Raw genomic sequence first — 26,302 nt, forward strand, 5'->3', positions numbered from 1 at the left:
TCAAAGAAACAAAGAAAAACAATGTAATTGGGCAGAAAATATCATGATTCCTTAGACTTCTATTAAGATGCTTGTAGTATATTAACTATAAGCCTGAAAGGAATTGTTCAAAATTCAATTTTGTACCTAAGAAAAATTAACTTCTAAGTTTTATCTTTGAAATAATGAGTAATATAATGTGTAGTAAAATTCCCATGGCTCTTTTAAGAAATTGCTTTGAAATTATCTCATTATCAAACCCTGTTCTGAATAAGATAAATAAAAATAATACAATCCAAACTAAAGCCAACAACATAGCAATGGTGCAACAATTGCAAACAAGTACAAGATAAAAGCCAGTACAATGATTACGAATTGACAAGGATTTTAAACAGCATAAAGAATCAACATAATAAGTTCAAACAAGTAAATCATCGAAAAGAAACATACTCTCAGCTAGTTGAAACCAAGCTTTCAACGTAATCCTTTGTAAGAACCCACTCTATTTCATTGGTAAGTCTAGTTTTCTTTACTCTATTGTCTCTCAAATTATAGAGGATTGGGATTATACAGTCCTTTTTACTCCGCCATGCCAATATCAATGTATCATTATTCTCAGAAAGACACAGCGGGAACAAGGAAAATCGATGATGGTACGGCAATGTTGTAAGACCCCGATAACTAATTTTAAGGAACTGAGTCCACGACTCATGAACTCCAAATTCCTTCATTTGCCATATAATAAAATCAGTTCCATTAAAATCATGAGACAAACAAAGGGAGTCCAGCAACACAACAAGAGTTGGTTGAACATTTGAAACTTTATCAAAACCCCGAGGGAGCAGCAATTGACAGTATGCCTCGGTACTCAAATCAAGCGAAATGATCACAAATTTGTCATTACTAGTATGTTTCCAATCAATTTGATGTTCATTATGGAACTCATTTCGAATGGCCAACCAGTTAAGAGTCCCATTCACATGCACGCCATGTTTGATACTACTTTCATGTAATGAAGGGGCACGGAAAACAGGAACCATAGGAAAACTTTGAATATTTCTCCAAACTTTATCACCAAAACTAAAAACTCTCACCTCATTAGTCATTTGATGGAGCGCCACAATCTTATAAGTGTCAATTGAATTATCATAACCAAACGCAAACTTCCAACAACGTTTAGAATTCACCTCATACTGTCGAAGAAACAATATTTTGTTAGACAATGTCCTGGTTGCTGGGTTCCATAAGTAAAGCAATGTCTCTTCGTAGTTATTGATTGAAAAATAACCGAATAAGCATAGCAATCCGTTGCAGGAAGCAACAGGATAGAGGAATCCATAGACGTCCTTCAATTGGAAATTAGGGTTGTTGGCTAGGGTGATGGATTTGTTCTTCAGTAAACTACACAGGAGGAAACGTGCGACGCTGAAATAACTAGAATGTCTGAATGGGATCGCAAAAAGTGCCAGGTGATTGTTTCTTGCGGATAGCTTAAGGTGTAATTTGACAAAAGTGGGATCCGAGATGATGGTTTTCCATGACTTGCAGACACATTTGAAACGCATCAGATATTTCACCGAAAGGAATGATAGGACTTCAATGATTAATTCATCAGGGAGGAACACGCGTGAAATTCTAGTTCCATTGAAGGTACGCCGCAACTTAGGTTGATGATGAGCACTCATGAGATGAGAGCTTCGCTTTTTGGATTTTTTCTCACAAAGAGGATTCATGAGGAAGGAAGGAAGGGATTCGGAGCTTGGCGGGAAGAAAGGATGTGCTGTGGGCAGTAGAAGATTTCTGAACCCTAATAAGTAATACACTCCTTCGATTATTAGCGATAAACAATTCTGCAATTTTGTAACTTTAATAGGGTTTTGATGCAGCAAATATACAACTTTTTTTTTTTTTTAAGGAATACAACTTTTTATTTTATTTTACTTTGTTTACCTCTTTTTTCTCTTTTTCCTGTTAACAATTTTCCATATGTTTTTTTTTTTATCCCTGCAACAAATGTAGAACTTTTTTATCCCTGCAACAAATGTAGAACTTTTTAGGCTTAAATAAGTAAAATAAGTTAGCACGTTTTTTGTTTTAGCCCCTCTACTAACATCACCCTCCTTCATCATCATCATCATCATCACCGTTCAGCTCCATCCCCTCCCTCCTTTAAAATTAATTTCACCTGCAACAATAACATATCGAAAAATTCTCAAACTCAGATCACCATCATTAACAACAATAACAAGAACCTTCAAACTCAGATTTGAAAGGATACGTTATTTCTTGAGCGGAAACTTAAATAAAAAAATCAAATTTAAGTTTTCTGGGTTTGAAGCAAACAATATGTGGGTTTTCTGGGTTTCAACTTGTTGATCTTGAGAGAGAGGAGAAGAAGAAGAGTAATATGTATAACAGTGTCTATGTTGTTTGTAGATGAAAAACATATCCCTTGGATTGAAAAAACATATATTGTGTTTGTGTTGTCTCTAAGGAACAGAACATGAAGATCTGCTCATCTCTCTTCTTTTTCTTCCTCTTTTATATTTAACTTAATTAATCTTTTTCAACCTTTTGCTTTTAAATCACAATCATGAAATTTTAAACATAGAGGTGATGCAAAATTTTAGATCTTTTTGATGGGTTTTTGCTTTTAGGGTGCAAACTATGAGAGGCTGGGTATGGAAGGAATGAAGAAGAGAGAAAGAAAAGAGAGAGGAAGAATGTGGAAAATTTGAGTTTTAAATTTCAAAATTTGATGATTACGTTTTTGAATTTCATCCCTATGTAAATATGTGTTTTTGGTTTTACTTTTTCTTCCCCTTTTTTATTTAACTTAATTAATCTTTTTCAACCTTTTGCTTTTATATCACAATCATGAAATTTTAAACATGGAGGTGATGCAAAATTTTAGATCTTTTTGATGGGTTTTTGCTTTTAGGGTGCAAACTATGAGAGGCTAGGTAGGGAAGGAATGAAGAAGAGAGAAAGAACAGAGAGAGGAAGAAGGTGGAAAAATTGAGTTTTAAATTTCAAAATTTGATGATTACGTTTTTTAATTTCATCCCAATGTAAATATGCGTTTTTGGGACTAACATCAGTTGTCAACTCTCGTGCCACATAAGCTTGTTTCTCACAATTGTATTAAAAATAAATTGTGAACCAGTGTCATTTCTTGATGGTGGCCGCTGATTTCCGATATAAGACCTTTTTGGGGTTCTTATTCTATTGACAGTTAGAGTTACTTATTCACAATGCGCGGTATAAATTTCAAAACAGACTCAAAATCACATATGTGAATTTCTTAGTGTTGTTGTTATGACAACAAGCACTTCATTTTGTTCAGTATAGAGATGTATTTCTATAGGTTTTTATCCTTCTTGTATTTAGGGACAACGAAACCTCAATAAGTAATTTCTTCGGTAGACATAACAGTTGAAACCTCTTACAATTGTTGTTTTTCGAGTTCAGAAAAGTACCTTTTAATAAAATCAAAATCATCACCGAAGATATTACCGGGTTGAGTCGTCTTCACGTCCTAATAAAATTGAAACCACCGAAGGGAATACCGGGTTGAGTCACGACCAGGTCGCTTTCTTTAAAACGTTTCACGACACTACGCGAGTTTGAGCAAGGTAGACTAACAATCGTGCGCCTCCAGGATAAAAACAGCTCAGTTCACCTGTTCGATTATGTACTGCACCGTAAATAATTGTTCGAGAAATAACACCCTCAAATATGGTACTATAACACCACTCTTTAATACTGAAACCAATATGGTATTGTGACAACTCTATTATGGTGCTGAGACCACTCAAATATGGTGTTACCACCATTCTAATTTTTAACTTCTCCTCCAAATATCAATATACTTCAACCACTCAAATATGGTGCTACGACCATTCTAACATCTATAAGTGAGAAACTTTAGGAACAAGTAATTCACATATTAGATCTAGTAAAAAAATATTACAAATTGAGTATCAAAATATATCATATTGAGTACAAAAATATATTATTCAGTATAGAAATATGTTATTGAATATCAAAATATATTTCAGATCATGCACTAAAATATATTAGATTGCCTACCAAAATATTTCATATTGTGTTCAGAAATATTCTAGATTGCGTTCCAAAATATTTTTAGCAAAACTTGGGGACTAAGAAAACACTTTCTAATAATGATTAAATTAATTATTTAATTTATCATTTCCAAATAATAAAATATATATCGATATATCTTTTTTTCTCTAGTGTTTACTTCGTTCACATAATTATTTACCCTATTAGAGACACACCCCCACTATATAAACACTACTAATGTATGATCCATCCGATGTGGAACTTCCATTTCTTTTCCAATTTACACAATACTAGTTCTACCCAATATGGCAAAATTAAAGAAGTGGCAAGACATGATCAAGTTGAATTTTACTCAAGAATCCAAAAAAAATTAGAGGTCATGGTTAAACTAGAATTGCCATTCAGTTACACTAAATCAAAAGCTCATAATTTTGTACTAATTAACATTAACAAGGTATTCTCATTACTCATTAGTTATTAATGGTTAATTTATTAACAAGCTGATGCAAAAGTCAAATTATTGATCGATAGACATAAAACAAAAAGAAACTAGATTCTTGTAACTGTAGTTGGCTATTACATTATTCATATTCATCATAAATTCATAATAGTAGTTAGCTATGCCAAACTGCATGCAAGATTAATAAAGGAAACAATTTGCTTAAGCAAAGACAAAGCTTTATGAGATTTTGGATTAAAGAGATGAAAAACATGTCCTTCACCTTTTGTCTCAATCACATCAACAATACCACCATAACCACTTTTCTCAAGCAACTCCTTATAATACCAACCTCTATCCTTCATCAAATCATTCTCAGCAACACAAACCAAAACATTCTTACAACCCAACCTCCCCAAATTCTTATCCTTACCCGGATTCAATAACAGGTCATCGGATCCCGAACTTGTTGGACAAACAAACCGCCATAAATTATCCACAAAAGATAAATATTGTTCAGGTTTCTCAGCCTCAGATCCAACTCTTTCCACACCCCAAAAGAATGCATGAACCAAAACAATCCCTTCAAGGTTAATCCCTTGAAGCCCTTCAGTTCCAACACGAATAGCCATTTGATGTGCAATGTTTGCACCAGAACTGTCTCCTGCAAAGAAAACTTTTCCAAAATCTACGTAACTGTTGATCCATTCATCAGAACCATTTCCATGCAAATGAGAAGCCACCCATTTGAGGGAAGTCCATGAATCTTCGTATGCTATAGGAAGAGGATGTTCCGGGGCTCTTCTGTAATCAACTGAAACAGCGATTACATTAGCTTGAGAAACAATGGTGTTGAGGTAATTGTGGTATGTTGGTGAGAAAGGTGTTTCTACGCAGAAACCACCACCGTGGAAGTAAACAAGGAGAGGGAGTTTTTGGTTTGGAAATTCATCGTTGATGGGTATGGGAATGAAGATTCTGGCTGATATGTTTTTGTCTTTTGAGATGAGAATGTCTTTGGATTCTACGTTTGTTGTTGGATCAAAAGATGGAGGTACAATGTCGGATCCTGAGAGTCTTTCTATGTGACCGTCTTTGTAGACTTTTATCATTGGTGAGAGATCAAGGACGACTTCGTCTGAGCTTGAATTCATGGGAGAGGGAGATGGTGAAGAAATTTGGGTTTCATGTTTTTTAGAGATGGAAGGAGTGGACGATAAATAATAAAAGAGCAATATTATTTGAACAATCATTTCTTATCACAACTTGGACAATCAAATAATACAAAGAAATTTGGGTAATGAAACAAAAATCAAAGCAACAGAGAGAGATAAAGTAGAAGGATAATGTGAATAAGAGAGAAAGTTAAAGACAATGTGACTAAGAGAGAAAGTTGTTACAAAAAGTTGTCAAAAACGGTTAACTTTGGTTGGTGATTCATGCCTTTAAACACTACTCACCTCATGTTTATAAGCTATTTTTACTTTTCAGATTCATTAAACAACAGATGTATTTATACTTTATTTAGTTTAAATATATCAATTATTTAATGAATTTAAAAAAGAATATTTGTTTATAAATGTGATCGAGGAATTATTTTTCAAGAATTAGTATCACCTACTACATATTTTACAGCAAGAGTTTAATTTTGATAGTCACGCTAGCACGTGTCCTAAGGTAGGTATCATGGTTTCGTCGTTCGAAGGATCCTAGTGGAATCATCGGTGATGATCGTGCTTATGAGTCACGCTTTTTGAAGCATTGTTTGTCTGCTCATGTGGCCATCTTTTGTGGTCCTTTTACGGGATTCAAGAAAGATTGTGGTTGTTATTTCCCCAGTCTTGATTATAGATTGTTGGATTAATGCTCTAGAAATCTAGCAGCTTTCCTCAATGTACAGTGTTCCCGAGATCTTTAATAAGGGTATTGAAAAATGTGAAACAACATATCATTCATTAATAGTAGTAAAATTCAATTAACCCCGAAAGAAATTGTTCAAAATTCAATTCTGATACCAAAGGAAAAAATAACTTATTTCAGTTTCGTCTGCAAAATAATGTGTAGTAAAATTCCCATGACTCTTTTAAGAAGTCACCTTGATAAAGAGACATAAACCTTATTTTTTGAACAGCTAAAAGTTTATTGACAAAACTCAACATAAGTACAAGAAATATCTGAGGAAGAGCCAAAGAACTACAATGGGGCTGCAAACGTAGGAAGAAAGGCATCCCACCAAACACTGCAGCAGCTGGACTCGAAACAAGTCAGAGTAAATAAACATATACAAAGAGCAAAGCAGCCCATAAAAACTCGAATCAGATCCCGAAACAAAATCCTCGCAGAGTGCACTAGGGTCCTGATATATCCTAGCAAAAATTACCACGTAAAGGACCAATTTAAAACTAAAAAAACTAATCCGATACAAACGTTTAACTTAAAGAACCCCATAATCTAATTAGCCTATAGAAAACTATCAAGTGAGAGCACTGATATATCATGCATTGAAGAGTATGCATGAACATGCGACATTGTAGAAATGGTTTACACTGAGAGTGGATCAAGACCAAGTCCTATAAGTAAAACAATTACTCTTCCAACTTCCAAGATATACATCAACCTATAACATACATAAGATAGGTTTTGTATGAATGCATGTGAAATTAAATAATCCGTGACATAAACGGTTTATCCAAAAGATGATATTGAATGAAATATGTCCAATGGATTCAATTCCATATGTAGTAGTGCTAGCAACATCCACCATCCATCCAATGTGGGCAACATTGATAGCAAGCTGATTCAATTCCAGTTGTGCTCCTCTATGCTGCTGCAATACAAAAAAAAGTAAAAAATACATTGAGAATCACAACTTCTAAAATGCGTTGCACTTGCCAACCGCTTTTCTTCGTAGCTCTAATCAAATACTTTGTGTCTGATTCTGACAATAGAAAAAGGAAAAACAGTCGAATAGCAGAATGAAATGTGAAAACAATGTAGACAAGGAAGCTAAATCATATGGCCCATTATGCTTAAAAAAGTAACTTATGTAAGTTTCGTCCTTAAAATATTGGGAGATGTAACGTGTGATAAAATTTCCATAATTCCTTTTAAGAAATTACTTTGACATTTCCACACTGTCATGAAACTCTGTTCTAAATGAAGATAAACACACAAAAGCCAATAAAAGCAATTGAATCCAAATTATCCGTCAATATAGCAATGGTGGCGCAGACTTATAAGACAGAAGCCAATAAAATGATTATGAATTGACAAGGATTTTAAAACAACGTAACAAATTCAAAAAAACAAATATTCAAAAAAACAAATAATCAACAAAACAAATTCAAGCAAGTAAATCATAATAAAGAAACTTACTTTCAACAAGTTGAAACCAAACTTTCAACATAATCCCTGGAATGAATCCATCTTATAGAATTTGTAATTCTAATTTTTTCTGCTCTATTTTCTGTAAAATTATAGACAATTGGATCGTATCCTTCCCCGTATCCCAGTATCAACTTATTGCCATTTTCAGAAAGACAAACCGGGAACATAAACAACTCACGCCAATATGGGAGCCATTCAGCAGTCTGATAACTAGGGATAAAAGCATTTTGAAGACTTTGATAACTAATTTTAAGTAACCGAGTCCATGACTCTTCAATTCCAAATTCCTTCATCTGCCATATAACAAAATAGTTATCATCGGTGTTGTGAGAAAAACATAGGTAATCCATCAACACAGAAATAGACGGTTCCTGTTGTGGGACTCTATCAAAACCCTGAGGGAGTAACAACTGACGGTACGTTTCTTTCCCTAAATCAAGTGAGATGATCACAAATTGGTTGACATTAATAAATTCCCAATTATATTCCTTGTTATCTTGATTTCGAATGGCCAACCAATTAAGAGTGCTGCTAACATACACACCAACATTCACACACATAGAACGTTCTATATTGCGGAAAGGAACCACAGGGAAATCTTGAATATATCTCCAGATATTATCCCCTAAACTAAAAACTTTCACTTCCACTCCTTCCCCCTCTCCTCGTGGACGAGACGCCACAACTTTATGAGTGCCTTTTGTATTATCATAACCAAAGGAATAATTATAAGATCCAAATTCATCGTCTTCAAAATCTATATAATAAGACTTTGGCTTTATATTATTGTCATAAACCCTAATTTTGTTAGATAATGAGTTTGTTGCAGGGTTTTGAAAACGGAGCGAGACATCTCCACTGTAGAAAGAATGACTGCGAAATCAAAGCAATCCATTGCAGGAACCAACAAAAAAGTGACAATCATTTTTTGTCAATAGTTTCTGGTGAGGAAATGTAATGGATGGGTTTTCTAATAAACGAGTTAAGGGGAAGGGTATAACATTGGAATCAAAGTCCTGATATCCGAATTCGAACAAGAGTGTAATGTAAAGGTTTCTTTTGGATCGTTGAAGGTGTAATTTGATGAATGAGGGTTCAGAGATGAGAGAATTCCAAGACTTGCAAACACATCTCAGTCGTGTGAGAGATTTCACGGTGAGGAACGATAAGATTATGGCGATCAAGTCATCGGGGAGGACTGCAGAGTGTCGGAGGCGATAAGATTTCATGACGAGAAAGAACGCAAAGAAGCTGAACCCTAGTTTCTTTTCTTTTTTTGACGTAAAGTTGAACCCTTGTTGATAATTTACAATTGGGGGTAATGCCATATATAAACATTTTTTTTAGGAAAGATGTATAAAAAAGTTTCGAATATGTTGATGATCTTATTCAAATAAAAAATAATAATGCGTGTAATCTGAAGTAAAAAGATACTTGTAACAAAAAAAAAAAGTAAAAAGATACCATTAAACAAAGTTAATTATTTTAAAAAAATATTTATTGTGCATTATGATTTTTTTATAAAATGTTAAAAAAACTCTAAAAATATCTAAATTACAATAAACAAAATGGCTCTAAGGTCCTCGTGAGCTTAGCTCAGTTGATAAGGACAGTGCATAAACTATGCAATGTCCAGGGTTCGAACACCGGCCACCACCTAAAAACAAACTGGCTCTATAGGATCGTTAGTTATAACTTTTAAAAAAATTCACTTTAAATAGCATTGTACATGTTTGTTATTTTTTTTTTAAACCATATGATCTAAAAAAATAAAATCTAAAAACAGTTTGAATTTGAAATGAAAATATATTAATAGTAGCTTTTTAAGAAATATACTCCCTCCGTTTCAAAATGAGTGTCGCTTTAGCCAAAAAAAATTGTTTCAAAATGAATGTCACTTTCAGTTTTCAATTAGGCATGGCAATGGGGCGGGGTGGGGACGAGTTTTACCTTCCCCATCCCCATACCCGATTATCAAATACTTACCCGTTACCCTACCCATACCCAACGGGGACGAGAAAATGAATCTCATCCCCGTCCCCGACGGGTTCGGGTATCCTCGCCTCATCCCCGTCCCCGCATTGAATAATTTATTTTAATAAAAAATAGAAGTTTTTTTTCATCCCCAAGAGCAACGTTGTAATATATTATCTAACAATACACTCACTTTAACATTGTTAGATGGAATGATTTAGTTGATCCTTTAAATATCAATGCTAGTTTTTATTAACATCACAATTATCAAACAAAATAACATGACATATCAACATAAAGTAATTTTTTACATTTGGGGCGGATTTGGGAATGGGTTCGGGGTGGGTACCTGGACCGTCATCACATTCCTAAGGGCACGGGAGCCCTCCAAAGAAGGCTCTAAGCCCTCCAGAAAGGCCTGGGCGCCCTCTGGAAGGGCCTGGGCGCCCTCCAGAAGGATTCCTGAGCCCTAGGGCGCCCCCTAAAGGGCGCCGCCACATTAAACTTCTAGAAGCCTCTAGAAACCGCCCAAAAGCCCCAAAATACACAAATACCCCTGTTGCTTGGGAACCAAGCAACCAAAGCCCAAGCCCATAGCAAGCTATAAATACCACCCTTGAGAGCATTCTCAAGGCATCTAATCATCAGTCCAAACCCTAGAATCCTAGTATTCCTTACCGTACTTTTCTGCAAGTACAGTTGGCGCCGTCTGTGGGAAAAGGTAAAACTAACCTTGACCACATTCCTGGATCGCAAACCGTGATTCAGAAACCCTTAAACGAGACCTCTAAGTCGTAAAACTCCTTTGCAATTTAGAAACCCTAACCCTTTTCGACCAACCTAAATCGCACCTCACGTACGATTTAGAGAAAAGCCTCTCATCATGGCAACAGCCGAAGAATTAGAATCCATGCGAACCCAACTCGCTCAGCTGAAAGACCACAACGATGCCCTTCAGGCCTCGATGGAGACCATGCAACAAAAGCAACTGGAGGAAAGAGAAGACTCACACCAGGGCGAGCTAGATGACCCTGAACCACAACCATTATCCGCTGAAATTTGGGACGCACCGGTTCCAGAGGGCTTCAAGCCGCCCCACCTATCCACCTTCGACGGAAAGAACGACCCCATGGAGCACGTCACGGCCTTCAATACTCGCATGGCGGTTGTCGGGGCTCCCGATTCTTTGAAGTGCAAATTACTAGCAGGTACTTTCACTGACGCCGCCTTACGCTGGTACATGAATCTCCCACGGTTCTCCATCCTCAGCTACCAGGACATGACCAGGAAACTCACACAACAGTTCTCCGCCAGTCGACATCGCAAGGTCCCAGCAACTAGCCTCTTCAATGTACGACAAGGGCATAATGAATCCCTCAGAGACTACCTGGCCAGATTCAACGATACAACCATCAAGGTAATCAACCCCAACCAGGAAGTGTTCGTAGGAGCTTTCCAAAACGGACTAAGGGCAGGGCAGTTCAACGAGTCTCTAGCCCAGAAACCTGCGGATTCCATGGAAGAAGTTATAGCCAGGGCAGAATGCTACATCAAGGGCGAGGAGAGCAACGCAGAAAAGAAGGCCAGAGACGCCAAGGAGCGCGCAAGCAATCCAGAACGGCGACCTTATCAACCAGCAGCTGGCAGAGATCGCGCCCCCTACAGAAGGCCGGAGAGGCGACCGTTCAACCCATATTCTCAAAGAGACTTCACACCCTTGAATACTAGACCAGAGCGGATCATGAAGGAGGTCTTAGAAGCAAGACTGATCCCAGAGCCCTTGCCAGCCCGAAGCCCCGTCATGGGAAGAGATGAAGATAAATGGTGCAAATATCATAAGGTACGAGGACACGACACAGACTCATGCATTCATCTTCGCCAAGAAATCGAGCGACTAATACAAAGTGGGAAGCTAAGAGGTTATGTGAGGGACAGAAGGGGCGAGAATAAACAAAAAACGGATAATAAGAAGGAGGAAGTGAACGACGAAAAAAGACACGCCATAAACACTATCTCAGGTGGCTTCGCCGGAGGGGGGGAGTCAAGTTCGTCGCGAAAGAAATATGTGAGGCAGGTAATGCTATGCCAGGAATATGAAGAAACGGATCAGAAGCACGAACCAGAGGTATCATTCGCGCCCAAAGATTTTCGAGATGTGATACCCCACGACGACGACCCCATGATCATCACTTTACAAATCTTCAAGTGGGACGTGAAGCGGGTGTTGATAGACCCAGGAAGCTCTGCGGATATTCTTTACTACGACACATTTGATCGAATGGGACTAGACCCAGAGCAGCTGCAACCTTTCAGGGGAACTCTGGCGGGCTTCACGGGCGAGCAGGTTCATGTGAGAGGATACATCACCCTAAAGACAACTTTCGGAAGCGGATCGCACGCCAAAACCATTCGAGTCAGGTACCTCGTCGTAAACTCGCCTAGCTCTTACAACATCATCATTGGTCGCCCTGCCTTCAACCTGTTGGGCGGATTCTTATCCACAAAGTATCTAGTAATGAAATACCCTCTTGACTCTGGAAAAATTGGAACCATTCGAGGCGATCAAAAACTCGCCAGGGAGTGCTATCATAACAGTTTGCGTTTGCAAAAGACCAGAAAGAAGTCAAGCAACGAAGTAATGCACGAAGTCAACATGATCGATCTAGACCCCAGAGAAGGCTTCCAGCAAGAACGCCTGGAACCCACTGAAGAGTTAAAAGAGGTCTCCATCGGACCGGAAGCCCACCATACAACAAAGATCGGCACGTCACTACCCCCTGAAGAGGAGATCGCCCTGGTCAAGCTACTAAAGAAGAATCTAGATCTCTTCGCCTGGCATCCATCAGAAATCCCAGGGATGGACCCCGACATTGCCTGCCACCACCTATCTATCAAGGCTGGCGTGAAACCGGTAGTACAGCGGAAAAGGAAGATGGGCGAGGAAAGAAGAAAGGCAGTTGATGAGGAAGTGAAAAAGTTAGTTGAAGCCCACTTTATCAGCGAAATAAAGTACCCCACGTGGTTAGCCAACACTGTACTTGTCAAGAAAGCAAATGGGAAGTGGCGAATGTGCGTGGACTACACTGATTTGAACATGGCATGCCCCAAAGATCCTTATCCTCTCCCTAACATCGACCACCTGATCGACAACGCCTCAGGTTACAAAATTCTAAGTTTCATGGATGCCTATTCAGGTTACAATCAAATACGGATGGACCCTCTGGACGCTCCAAAAACGGCCTTTATGACAAGCACAAAGAATTATCACTACGAAGTCATGTCGTTTGGTCTGAAGAACGCAGGCGCCACCTTCCAGCGATCTATGGACACCGCGTTCTCCGCACAGATAGGACGGAATCTGGAGGTATACATTGACGACCTAGTCGCAAAGACGAAGGAGGGAGACAGTCACTCTGAAGATCTGGAGGAGATATTGAGCCAGGTTCGAAGATATAAGATTCGTCTGAACCCATCAAAATGTTCTTTCGGGGTGCAGGCGGGAAAATTCTTAGGTTTCCTCTTAACAAGACGAGGCATCGAGGCAAACCCTGACAAATGCCAGGCGATCATCAACATGAGAAGCCCCACCAACATCAAGGAAGTGCAACAACTCACAGGCAGGCTCGCCGCTCTCTCTCGTTTCTTGTCCTGCGCCGGCGACAAAGCCTTCTCTTTCTTCGCCTCCATTAAGAAAAAGGAGAAATTCGAATGGACTCCAGAATGTGAGGACGCTTTCCAGCAAATAAAGAAGTTCTTATCCAGTCCGCCCATCCTTCAGCGACCAACCCAGAACGCCATCCTTTTCCTGTACCTGGCGATATCTGACAACGCCATGAGCACAGTTTTGGTCGAAGATTCAGCAACATGAGAGAAGCCGATTTATTTCGTCAGCAGGGTGTTCAGAGGAGCAGAGCTGCGATATCAGAAGATAGAACGTCTCGCCCTTGCTGTCGTCATAACGGCCAGAAAGCTTCGCCCCTACTTCCAAAGTCACAGAGTCGTCGTCAAATCAGACTACCCAATCAGGCAAGTGCTGGGAAAACCCGACCTGGCTGGAAGAATGGTGGCTTGGTCCATCGAGCTTTCAGAGTATGACGTCCAGTTCGTACCAAGAGGGAGTATTAAATCCCAGGTGTTGGCAGACTTTGTAGTAGAGCTCGCCTCCCCAGCAGAGGAGCAACCCCCTTTCGTATGGCTCTTATCTGTAGATGGTTCATCCAACCTAAAAGGCAGTGGCGCGGGTGTTATCTTGGAGGGTCCGGACGGCGTCCTCATCGAGCAATCCCTCAGATTCGAATTTAAGGCAAGCAACAATCAGGCCGAGTATGAAGCTTTAATAGCCGGCATGACCCTCGCCCTAGAAATGGGCGCCGAAAATTTAAGAGCCAAGAGTGACTCCCAACTCGTAACAAGCCAGATCACAGGTGAATACCAGACAAAGGACACACAGCTAGCCAAATACCTGACCAAGGTGCAGAGTCTCGCCAAGAAACTTCACTTCTTCGAAGCCGTTTATGTGCCACGGGAGCAGAATTCCAGAGCAGATTTGTTGGCAAAACTCGCCAGCACTAAGCGACCAGGCAACAACAGGACAGTTATCCAGGAAGTAGTCACAACACCTAGCACGAAGGTGGACGAAGTGCTTCAGGTCAACGAGAACACAGGAGGATGGATGGAGCCATTGCTTAGATATTTGACGGGGTCATTCACACCAACCGATGACGAGGAAGAACAGATAATCAGAAGACGAGCGTCCAAATTTACTTTGGTTTCTGGGAAACTCTACAAAAGAGGCCGCACGACTCCCTTGCTACGATGCTTAGGAGAAGGCGAGACGCATTTGGTCCTTTTGGAAGTACACGAGGGCGTTTGCGGCAGTCACATAGGCGGGCGGGCTCTAGCCGCCAAACTCCTCCGCGCCGGATACTATTGGCCCACCATGCTTCAGGATAGCTCGAATTTCGTAAAGAAATGTGACAAATGCCAAAGATTTTCTGACAAGAAGCATGTCCCAGCTCAGGAGTTGACCTCTGTATACTCACCATGGCCATTTCACAAATGGGCGGTCGATATCGTTGGACCCTTTCCTCTCGCCCCAGGGCAGCTAAAATTTCTCATAGTCGGAGTGGATTACTTCACCAAATGGATCGAGGCAGAAGCAGTCGCTAAGATAACTGCGGAAAGAGTGAAGAGGTTCTACTGGAAGAAGATCATCTGTCGTTTCGGCCTACCTAAGTGCATAATATCAGATAATGGAACTCAGTTCGCAAGCTCAACGGTGTTGGACTTCTGCAAGAACCTAGGGATACAGACAAAATTCGTCTCGGTAATTCATCCGCAAGCCAACGGACAAGCTGAATCGGCCAACAAAGTTATTCTTAGCGGGATCAAAAAGAAATTAGAAGCCGCCAAAGGTTTGTGGGCAGAACAACTCCATGAGGTACTATGGTCCTACCACACTACCCCTCATTCTACAACCAAGGAAACACCGTTCACTATGGTCTACGGCACCGACGCCATGATACCTGTCGAAATCGACACCCCCACATGGAGGCGAGATACGTTTTCAGAAGAAGGTATCTATCTTATTTCGCCAGGCGACTAACATTTTTTGGTGCAGGGTAATATTGCTATTATAAATTTACGCGTTATTTTCTTTGAAAAAGCTAATGAAGTAGGTATGGCGGTAAGCATGGACGTCATCGATGAGGTCAGGGAGCAAGCACACATCAGGGAATTCGCAGCCAAGCAGAGAGCAGCTAGACGATATAACTCCAGAGTGACGCCCAGGGAGATGAAAGAGGGCGACCTAGTCCTCAAGCAGGTCGTCGCCCCAACCAGAATAGGCAAACTATTCCCAAACTGGGAAGGACCTTACAGAATCAGGGAAAAGTACGCTCACGGGGCGTATAAGTTGGAAGAATTGAATGGAGACGCCGTACCTCGCACTTGGAATGTGGCCAATCTGCGTCACTATTATAGCTAGATTCCTTTTCTTTTGCATTTTAATTTTATTATGTATTAAATAAGGATGATGTAAAGATCACCACTGCAACTCTTATCTTTTGACTTTATCAATAATACAGGGTCAGGGTGGCACTCTTTTCCCCTGCAAGGGCAGGGGTTTTTAACGAGGCGCCCTTTCCTTTTTCATATCTATGATTCTATCCACGTTTTTTCTATTATCATGCAAACAGAATTCACACACTGAAAGTACAAAGATCCACAACGCCAACCACGATAAGGGCTCTGGCGGCATCGACGTAATAACTCGCCTAACCTTCCATCAGAGTTGGAAGTGAAAAGTCTTCCCCCAGAGCGGGAAGCCAAAGTCCTCCTTCAGAGTAGGAGGCGCTTTCCATCAGAGTTGGAAGTGAAAGTCTTCCCCCAGAGCGGGAAGCCAAAGTCCTCCTTCAGAGTAGGAGGCGCCTTCCATCAGAGTTGGAAGTGAAAGTCTTCCCCCAGAGCGGGAAGCCAAAAGTCCTCCTTCAGAGTAGGAGGCGCCTTCCATCAGAGTTGGAAGTGAAAGTCTTCCCCCAGAGCGGGAAGCCAAAGTCCTCCTTCAGAGTAGGAGGCGCCTTCCATCAGAGTTGGAAGTGAAAGTCTTCCCCCAGAGCGGGAAGCCAAAAGTCCTCCTTCAGAGTAGGAGGCGCCTTCCATCAGAGTTGGAAGTGAAAGTCTTCCCCCAGAGCGGGAAGCCAAAGTCCTCCTTCAGAGTAGGAGGCGCCTTCCATCAGAGTTGGAAGTGAAAGTCTTCCCCCAGAGCGGGAAGCCAAAAGTCCTCCTTCAGAGTAGGAGGCGCCTTCCATCAGAGTTGGAAGTGAAAGTCTTCCGCCAGAACGGGAAGCCAAAGTCCTCCTTCAGAGTAGGAGGCGCCTTCCATCAGAGTTGGAAGTGAAAGTCTTCCCCCAGAGCGGGAAGCCAAAGTCCTCCTTCAGAGTAGGAGGCGCCTTCCATCAGAGTTGGAAGTGAAAGTCTTCCCCCAGAGCGGGAAGCCAAAAGTCCTCCTTCAGAGTAGGAGGCGCCTTCCATCAGAGTAAAGTCTTCCCCCAGAACGGGAAGCCAAAAGTCCTCCTTCAGAGTAGGAGGCGCCGTCCATCAGAGTTGGAAGTGCAAAATAAAGTCTTCCCTCAGAGTGGGAAGCAAAAAACCCCTTCAGAATAAAAGATGAAAGAATGAACGCCAGGCAGTACTTATGTCGACATTTTAGGGCGACGAAATGCTCCAGACGAGTAAATAGAAATTTAAAATTAAGCAAATCGCAGCAAGCTCTCGCTTTTGAAAAAATAACTCATGAAGACACATTCAAAATGGAACCGAACGTAACATAGAGAATCATAAACATTTGTAGAATACCAAACCACAACAAGAAAAGTGCACCGTATCCGACATAAATACATTCAAAGTCACAAATCGTCGGGCAAACAAAGTGTTTAAAAGGGCGCTCTAAGAAGCCGCCAATGTCAAGTTACAGACCAAGAAGCATAAATTAAATAAAAAACAAATAAAAGAACACAAGACTATTCATCGTCCACCAACTCGCCGTTCGCAATGATCTTGAATGGATCAAGCTCATCAACTTTGGCCTCTGGGTTAAACAAGAGCACCTGATCTTTGGCACGCATAAAGCCATCCTCAAAATATATCGCCAGAGCCCGCCGTCCTTCGTCTACCGCCAACTCTGACTTCTCTAGCGCAGCCTTCGCCGCATCCCTCTCTGTCTCCGCGGCCTCCTTAGCCTGCTTCATTTCTTCTAAAGCGGACTCGGCGGCTGCTTTGTCTTTCAGCGCATCCCTGAGACGGCTTTCTAGTCCAGAAGACTTATGTTTCCATTTCTCCACATCTTCTGCAGCATCAGTGTGCTTCTTCTCCACCAGGTCATACTTGCTCTCCAGGCAATGGCTCAGTAGCATAGTCCTTAAAGCTGCGGTATGGATGTCCGCCACCAGGTCGCTGCACTTAGCTTTCAATCCAGCTTCCACGTCCACCTTAGTAAAAGGCACCTGTTCTTTCATATACCTGCAGGATCCTCAAACAATAAGGTCACTAGAGTTCAAGAGCCTAACGGCCAAAAGGAATCAACGCCTGAGAAAATAAGAATAATATTATACCGGCGGATGTCGAATCCGGAATGCCAGAAGGAGTCCATCACGTCGTCATTCAAGGAAGTCCCTCCGACTTCTTTTCCCGAAGGCGGGCGACTGCTGCTCGGCTTCGATCCTCTTCCCGTCCTCGCCTTCTTAGATGAAGGAGAGGCCGCCGAAGTAGGAGCATTTCCTCCACCAACAGCTTCTAGGTCGTCCACCTCGATCACACCAGAGTCGCCTTTGCCAGTTTCTTTCCTCTTCAACCTCCTCAAGGAAACGCCTGCTGGACTGCTGGACACATAGCCGTCAGGATTCTTACTCCTATCCAAATCGGCCAAGTACTTCTTCATCTCGGCACCAGTCAGGGGCAACATTTCGCCTGCACAAAGTGGAACAAACTCAGGTAAATAAAACAAGTAAAACGACAAAACCAAAACAAAAGCAAAATTTTTGAAAGGCACTCACGCAAATAGGCTGCCATGCGGACAGCGTCGCCCTCCCTATTTAGAAGGTCATGAATATTCGTCAATGGAACCTTCTCCAAAAACTGAGCTAGCTCATGCTCATAGGGCGACATCGCATCCAAGTCATACCCTTTCACCGCCAAAGGGGCACTGGACCACCGAAGAGGAAACCTTGGCTCGCCGTTCACCAAGACTGAAGACGTCGAGCATCCAGGCGACCCCTGCACTCTGACGAAAGTATCCCGCCACTCCTTCTTAAAATTACACGCATAAGTGGGAAAGAGCCTCTTCCCAGAGTGAGCAGAGATAGCTATCCAGGTCCCTTTGTTGACATCCTTTGTGCCATAAAAATGAAAAAAGACGGCGACAGAAGGCTCAAGACCCAACGACTTACATAGAATTTCAAAACCCCGAATGAACGCCCAGCTATTTGGGAAAATCTGTGTGGGCGCCACGTTCAGAAACTTCAAAACGTCCATCTCAAAGGGCGTGAAAGGGATTTTCACGCCGAATTCCTCTAAGACGGCGGTATAGACAAAGTAAGATTCGTCTCTCTCGCCCGCCATCTCTTGATCACACACGCGCTCGTCTGGATCGCAAGACAGCAACACCACGTCCTCTTCTCGCCCGGACGCCGAAATATCAAACTTTCTACGAAATAAATCCATAGCAGAGACATCCACATAGAGGGATTCTTCTAACAACACTTCCTCCGCAAACAGAGACATTCCCCGTAACCCAGAAGGTAACCTCTTCCCCTCCACTGCGCACGAAGTTCCTTGAAGCGGACGAATTTCCCAGCACTCGTCCTCCTTAGCTGCCCCTGAAGTGGCAGACAGAAACACACAGTCACTATCATGGCCCGAATTAGCACTTGACTCGCTCGAAAGGTCACTAAACAATTCTTCCCCGAATAACCCATCATAATAAGCGTCCCAGTTAATAATCCCATCGGCACCGGTAGCATGCCTCAGACACGCTTTCCTCAAGTTTTCCTTTTCAATTGGATCAATGGGTTGGACCAGTTTCCCCTCACCATCGCACTCCCTAATCAGAACCATCTCCTAAAACTAACGCTTTTTTCGCTCTAAGCATAAAAATACAAGAAGAGGGAAAAAGAAGGAATGAGAAGTCAAGAGGTACCTGCGAAGGAGTAGAAGACGAATCTGCAGAGGCTATACACCGACGAGCAAGACGAGTAGCGAACCGAAGGAGAGAGCGGCAGAGAACGTTTGGACAAGTGAAAAATGAAGAAATGAAAAGTGAAAAATGAAGAAATGAAAACCTCGAAATCCGTTTTTAAGGGAGAACAAAAGCCGCCTCGGGAAACGTGTCGGGCACGGTTAGGATCAAGACACGTGGCGCACATCCGTGGTTAAAGGCATATCAAAGGTCCATAAGCACCCCGAGAACGCCTTGTGGAGCTCGCCATACAAGGGAACATACGAGATCGCCTAAATGGCGACCGCCTTCGAAGCAGGACATACACGAAGCAAACCGGGATCATCAATCATCTCGCCTTGTCTCAAGACTCGTGCTTGGGGGGCATAATAGAGTACGGGCACGCAGAACATACACCCTCAGGTTCCGTCAAAGCATTCCATGACTGACTCGGTACAGCGCTCCAAGTTCAAGACATCTATCTACCCTTGGGATATCAGTGACATCCGTAAACCGCCCTGGGGAAATCCTTTAAAATAGTCCGACGGCATAGCAGGATTTCATGAAACCATCATCACTTCGCCTTATCCCAAGACTCGTGCTTGGGGGGCTGTGGATCGTCATCTTCCTAAGAGGAATCAAAGGATCCCAGAGAGACCCTTCGCACGTCATCATCACTTCGCCTTATCCCAAGACTCGTGCTTGGGGGGCTGTGGACCGTCATCTTCCTAAGAGGAATCAAAGGATCCCAGAGAGACCCTTCGCACGTCATCATCACTTCGCCTTATCCCAAGACTCGTGCTTGGGGGGCTGTGGACCGTCATCACATTCCTAAGGGCACGGGAGCCCTCCAAAGAAGGCTCTAAGCCCTCCAGAAAGGCCTGGGCGCCCTCTGGAAGGGCCTGGGCGCCCTCCAGAAGGATTCCTGAGCCCTAGGGCGCCCCCTAAAGGGCGCCGCCACATTAAACTTCTAGAAGCCTCTAGAAACCGCCCAAAAGCCCCAAAATACACAAATACCCCTGTTGCTTGGGAACCAAGCAACCAAAGCCCAAGCCCATAGCAAGCTATAAATACCACCCTTGAGAGCATTCTCAAGGCATCTAATCATCAGTCCAAACCCTAGAATCCTAGTATTCCTTACCGTACTTTTCTGCAAGTACAGTACCTATATACCCGTTACCCGTCCCATACCCTTGTTTTGAAATCGGGGAAAACCCATACCCAAACCCAGTCAAAACGGGGAAAACCCGTCAAATTGGGTTTGGTTCGGGTGGGTAACCGCGGGTCTGGGTTTTGTTGCCATGCCTATTTTCAATGCAATAATAACTTTTTCTTTTCAATTGTACCCTCCAATTAATACTCAACACACTACTTCCAAAGTATTACTTTTAAAACTAACCAATAGTTAATAAGGATAGTTTGGTAAAATAACTATTCTCTTTCTTTTAATCATTGCATTTCTTAATATGTGTGTAAACACCTAAAACGACACTCATTTTGAAACGGAGGGAGTATTTTTTTAGAGGATGGAGAAAATAATTATCAAAAGATGAAGGTAAAATCGATTTTATATAGCTGTATTTTAACTTGGAGTTCAAACACATCATTAGCTAAGGTAAGGAACGCTGTAAACACGAAAGAATAATGATTAAATTAAACTTGTATGTATTAAAGTGTCAAAGCAGTGGAGTATTAAAACGCAAGCAATAACAGTTTTAAGTTTTAACATTGTTCTTGGCCTTTAGTCAAAAACATTGTTATTAACCTCTACTTCAACAAAATAGAAATTTTAAATTGATGCATGGTACCAAGAAGTGCCAAAATTAGATTCTCATAGAGAATGTTCCTTTGTTCGCGTTTCTTGTTGCTCAACAAAGAAATTTCTCACAGTCCATGGCTCCAATTCTTATAAACTCGTTGCAAAGTGCTTTCATACAATTCTTAAACTGCCTCGAGCAGCCCATGTGAACACCTTCCAGCCAGGTATGCATTGCATGCCACCATAATATCATGAGCACGACTGGTGAAATGCTCCACAACAAAGTCTTCAAAATTTTGAAACAAGTTGAATTTTAAACCTCAGAAAAGGAATAAACACAAGTGTAAGCTAGTCAAGAGAGAGGTGAAAAAAAAACATATTAAACGAACTACAACTTGATCAATGGCTTCAATGACCTACAAAAGAAACATAATATCATTATATGTGAGGGGGAAAAACGATAAGTTTCAGAAATTTAGAAATACTCGTAAAGGTAAAGCATAAAGTTTTGTAAATAAGTTCATGGTTTGTCACAGGGAGAGAGAGTTGTCTAAAAATGGTAATACAAATATCATTCCTCTAACTTTCAATATTAGATCGGTGCCTCTAAATTGTTTGAAACGACTCTGGTCTTCTTTACTTTAGTTTAAAAGAATAGTGTAGTCAATGATTATTTGAGGATGTTTGCAGCTGTGATATCTTTTGTTAGGTAAGTTGCTAATGGTGTTAACGCACTCGGTGAAAATAAAATCAGGGAGCTTGGTGGTCAATTAAAAACTAGATATGAGGTGTATGAAATTTTTAATTTAATAGTTGGTCTAAAGACTGATTAATTTGAATGATCAATCTCATTGTTCACTAACGGAAGTCCAATTGAATGTATGAAATGGTCAAATACATAAATTATTAAAACTTGGAGGATTCCAACTTAAGACTTATGGAGAAGCACACTTCTAGATTTCAATCTTCACCGTCATGCCAACTCTTCAAAATTTTGAAACAAGTTGAATTTTAAACCTCGGAAAAGGAATAAACACAAGTGTAAGCTAGTCAAGAGAGAGGTGAAAAAAAAAACATATTAAACGAACTAGAACTTGATCAATGGCTTCAATGGCCTACAAAAGTAACATAATATCATTATATGTGAGGGGTGTAACGCCCTATTTTATTATTTATTTATTTGATTGACTTTAGAGTCTTTTTATAATTTAATTTATTTATTTGATAAGTGATATTTTTATTATGTGTTGAATATATATTAGTAGCCTATATTTGTTTATTTAATTATTTTATTGAGATAGAGTCGAATTATATGATTTATTTTATTATGTGATATGTTGATATTTTATTGAGTGGCTTTATTTTATTATTTATTAGAATATATTTAGTGGGAGAATATATTTAGTGGGAGAATATATTTAGTGGAAGAATATATTTAGTGGAGAAATATAATTATTAGAATAAGTAGATTTGGGGGCTGAAATAGAAAGAAGAGTTATTGGACCTAATCAGATTTAAGAAGAGTAATTAGTAATATAAATAGAGGAGAGATTAGGTTGAAAGATTAATATATGCAAAAACAAGGATTTGGAGAAAACAAGGTTTAGAGAGAAGAGAAGAGAAGAGTCAGAGAAGGAGAAGTCTGTAGACCTTGCTGCTAATCAATCTAAGGTAAGAGTGAGACTAACCTTATTTAATCATAAGTATATGATTCTGAAATAGTGTTTAACATGTTTGTTGTTGTTTTATTTTGATGATTAGAGAAGTTAGGGTTTGAAAAGAATATAGGGTTTTGAATTGCAATTTAATTGATGAATTATGCTCAGTTGATGATTTATGTTATGTTGTTGTTGATTTGTGGTTGGATTCATAATTATGTGTTGTGGTTGTTGATGATTGTTGTTGTTAATGTCATATTATGAATTGGGTATGAATTATGTTGAGTTGTTGTTGTTGATTGTGATGATTTTGAATGAATGTGAAGTTTGAATAATATAAGTTGATTTTTCTGATTATTTTCATCTCTGCCCCGAATTTTGATATGAAAACTGGTATTGATCGGTGCGGAATTGGTCTTAGGTGTAAACACGAAAGTTGTAGTTATGGATATTAGCTTTCTAATGCCGTTGGTCTGATGTCAAAAAGATTTATAGAACTTGAGTTATGGTCAAATTACTGCACGTAGGTCACAGTGAATTTTTATGAATTTCAGCACAACTTTTCCCGAAATTTGATATGAAAACTGGTATTGATCGGTGCGGAATTGGTCTTAGGTGTAAACACAAAAGTCGTAGGTATGGATGTTAGCTTTCTAATGTCGTTGGTCTGACGTTAAAATTTTTTATAGAACTTGAGTTATGGTCAAATTACTGCACGTAGGTCACAGCGAAATTGCACAGTGACAGCATTCTCTGTTTCATGTTTTTGCGTTTTGTTCATATGTTTCTATTTTGAATTGGTCGTTGGTATAAACATGAAAGTTGTTGATAATTGCGATATCTTTCCAGTAGCCTTGGTTTGACATGAAAATATGTTATGTATAATTATTTATGTTTTTACAAAGATGCATGTTGAATTGTTGATGTTTGAATACGATGTTAAATGATGTCTTAGTTGTTGAGTTGTTAAGATGTTAAGATGCCAAGTTGTTGAGTTGTTAAGATGTTAAGATGCCAAGTTGTTGAGTTGTTAAGATGTTAAGATGCCAAGTTGTTGAGTTGTTAAGATGTTAGGATGTTAAGATGTCAAGTTGTTGAGTCTATTCATACAAACGATGAGGGCTTAAGCCCTGGAGCATTTTGCTCAATAGCGACGAGGGCTCAAGCCCTGGAGCCTTGTGCTCAAAAGTGACGAGGGCTCAAGCCCTGGAGCATTGTGCTTAATAGCGACGAGGGCTCAAGCCCTGGAGCCTTGTGCTCAAAAGTGACGAGGGCTCAAGCCCTGGAGCCTTGTGCTCAAAAGTGACGAGGGCTCTGTTGGAGTAAGCCCTAATAGCCAATCTATGTTGATTGGGTTTAGCTTTGTATCATAATATTGATATAAGTATATATTGTGAATATATAATAATAAGGCATTTCTTTATTGATTTAGTTTTGTTTCAAAATAATAAAGTCCCTAGAATAGTTAGTCCGTTTAATGGAACATTAAGTATAACTTAATTGTGAGACCTCGTTAAACATAAGGAAACTATTCTAAAAGTATCCGTAGTCAAGCTTTATTGAGAAGTGGGATATCATTAAAGCATAGAGACTATTATGTGGGTAGATTGATGATCACATCTCACAGATCATGGATAAAGAGTTATCAAGTCTTCACATAGATATAAATATTAGGAGTAATATTTATATTGGATTGACCCGCCGTGAGAATACTACATAGTAAGTTATGCAATTGTCATAAGATATTCTCACAATGATAATAGTGTATATCGCTCTTAGACCTGAAACCACTATGATCCCTAGATGTGGACTCAAGTGTTTTGTTGCCATTCTAACGTTGTCTGTAAAAGGATAACCATAACGTTGGTTGATGGGTACTTGATGAAGCATGCTGAGGGACATGAGTGTCCTAGATGGGATTTGTCCCTCCTCATAAACAGGAGATATATCTTTAGGCCTCTTGATGAAATATGACTGTAAAACTGCATGGCCATGCCGAACTAAGTCAATATAAGATATTGGACTTATTCGTTATTCAGTATATTTCGGAATCAAGAAATATAAACATTGATCTATACAAGGGTGACAATATCTATTCCTTGGGATCAATAAAGATATCGAGACAAAGGAGTAATTGTACACATAAGTATTATCATGGAAAGGTTTCGTCAGATCACTTGACATTCTTGTCACTTGGGTAGCAATGATGTGTTGCTAGATATCGCTCATTGTTTATAATATTAAATATTAGATTTAATATTATTGCCAACGTGACTAGAACTTATAGGGTCACACACAAAGAACAGTCAAAAGAGAAATATATAAGTATGACTTATATAAGATGTGCGTTTAGTAAATAGCGCTAATTAGTTAGCAAAATTACTAAACTCGTTGTTGGGCTTACTGAAGCCCAATAGTGACTTCTGACTTGCAGAGCACACTAGAAGTTTTATAAATAGAACTTTAGTGCTGAAGTTTTTGGTTACAGGTTTTTGGAGCAACCCTTTTTCTCTGCACTTCTGATTCCTTGGCTAGCACCGAGTTTTGGAGGAGCGCTGTTCGTGTGGACTAACTAGAGGCATCGCTGCTTTGCTTTGCTCGTGATCAGAAACAATTCTACTACAAAGGTTCTGCTCTTCTAGAGGTAAACACATGAATCCTTAAATTGTTTAAGTATGTTTTTGATTTGTGATTAATGATTTAATCAAGATCCGTTTCAATGGGATTTCTTCCGCAAAGAGGATTAAATTTTTTGAAAAAACCCTCTTAAATACCCTTCAGGCTCAAGCCCTGGGAGCCTTTTATGCTCAATGTTGTATTGTTGAAGTTAAAGAGTTGTTGTTGCATCGTCCTTGATGTCTAGTCGAAGTTGTGGATGTTGTAGTTGATCTATTGTCGTTGTTGCCAAGTTATCAATAAATTAAGGAGTTGAATTAAGAAGTATTATGACGAAGTAACATAGTTAAATAAGTGTTATTTATGTTGTTAAATTCTGCTGATGAATTATATGCTTATTATTATTGAATGTGAAATTTCACCCCTTCTGCTTTGAAATGTTGCTCTTCGTATGAGTAACTTGCAGGTGATCGAGAATAAGTAGCTGTTGATTGTTGTTGTGAGTGGCTATCTCTCACTGTGTCTTTAGGTGCTCTGATACGTAACCGGATGGGGATATTGCTTGTTTCCATGTGTTACGCATTTGCCATGAACAATGTTATTTTATCATGTACTATGTTATTTGTCAAGAACTATGTTTGATCATGAATTATGTTGAAGAACCTTTGATTTGGATTTTAATAAGTTGAATG

At 40.1% G+C, this 26,302-nt stretch overlaps 3 protein-coding genes and 1 pseudogene across 4 annotated transcripts; 1 reads left to right on the forward strand and 3 right to left on the reverse strand.

Annotated features, from left to right (window-relative positions):
• Positions 1 to 431: 431 nt before the first annotated feature.
• LOC146906998 (F-box/kelch-repeat protein At3g23880-like) lies at positions 432 to 2,144 on the reverse strand. The gene has a single exon (XM_085727321.1). The coding sequence runs from the start codon at positions 1,710 to 1,712 to the stop codon at positions 432 to 434; it is 1,281 nt and encodes a 426-aa protein (XP_085583447.1). The 5' UTR covers positions 1,713 to 2,144.
• A 2,475-nt stretch (positions 2,145 to 4,619) lies between these two features.
• LOC146906999 (putative carboxylesterase 12 pseudogene) lies at positions 4,620 to 5,824 on the reverse strand (annotated as a pseudogene). The gene has a single exon (XR_015019202.1). The product of XR_015019202.1 is annotated as a putative carboxylesterase 12 pseudogene (transcript).
• Positions 5,825 to 7,881: 2,057 nt separating this feature from the next.
• LOC146907000 (F-box/kelch-repeat protein At3g06240-like) lies at positions 7,882 to 10,608 on the reverse strand. The gene is made up of 2 exons (XM_085729013.1): positions 10,598 to 10,608; positions 7,882 to 8,764 (listed from the first exon to the last, which is right to left on the reverse strand). Exons 1-2 carry the CDS (start codon positions 10,606 to 10,608, stop codon positions 7,882 to 7,884), a joined length of 894 nt encoding a protein of 297 aa, XP_085585139.1.
• A 140-nt stretch (positions 10,609 to 10,748) lies between these two features.
• Positions 10,749 to 13,733, forward strand: LOC146907001 (uncharacterized). The gene has a single exon (XM_085729014.1). It carries the CDS (start codon positions 10,749 to 10,751, stop codon positions 13,731 to 13,733), a length of 2,985 nt encoding a protein of 994 aa, XP_085585140.1.
• The last annotated feature ends 12,569 nt before the right edge of the window (positions 13,734 to 26,302 follow it).

The sequence above is a fragment of the Medicago sativa genome, chromosome 7, assembly GCF_051527215.1.
Source record: "Medicago sativa cultivar Bolivia chromosome 7, Bolivia_mono, whole genome shotgun sequence".
In the NCBI taxonomy this organism is placed as follows: Eukaryota; Viridiplantae; Streptophyta; class Magnoliopsida; order Fabales; family Fabaceae; genus Medicago; species Medicago sativa.

Excerpts from the sequence above, each read along its gene's own strand:
- LOC146906998 (XM_085727321.1), bottom strand. The coding sequence starts at position 1,712 with ATGAATCCTCTTTGTGAGAAAAAATCCAAAAAGCGAAGCTCTCATCTC.
- LOC146907001 (XM_085729014.1), top strand. The coding sequence starts at position 10,749 with ATGGCAACAGCCGAAGAATTAGAATCCATGCGAACCCAACTCGCTCAG.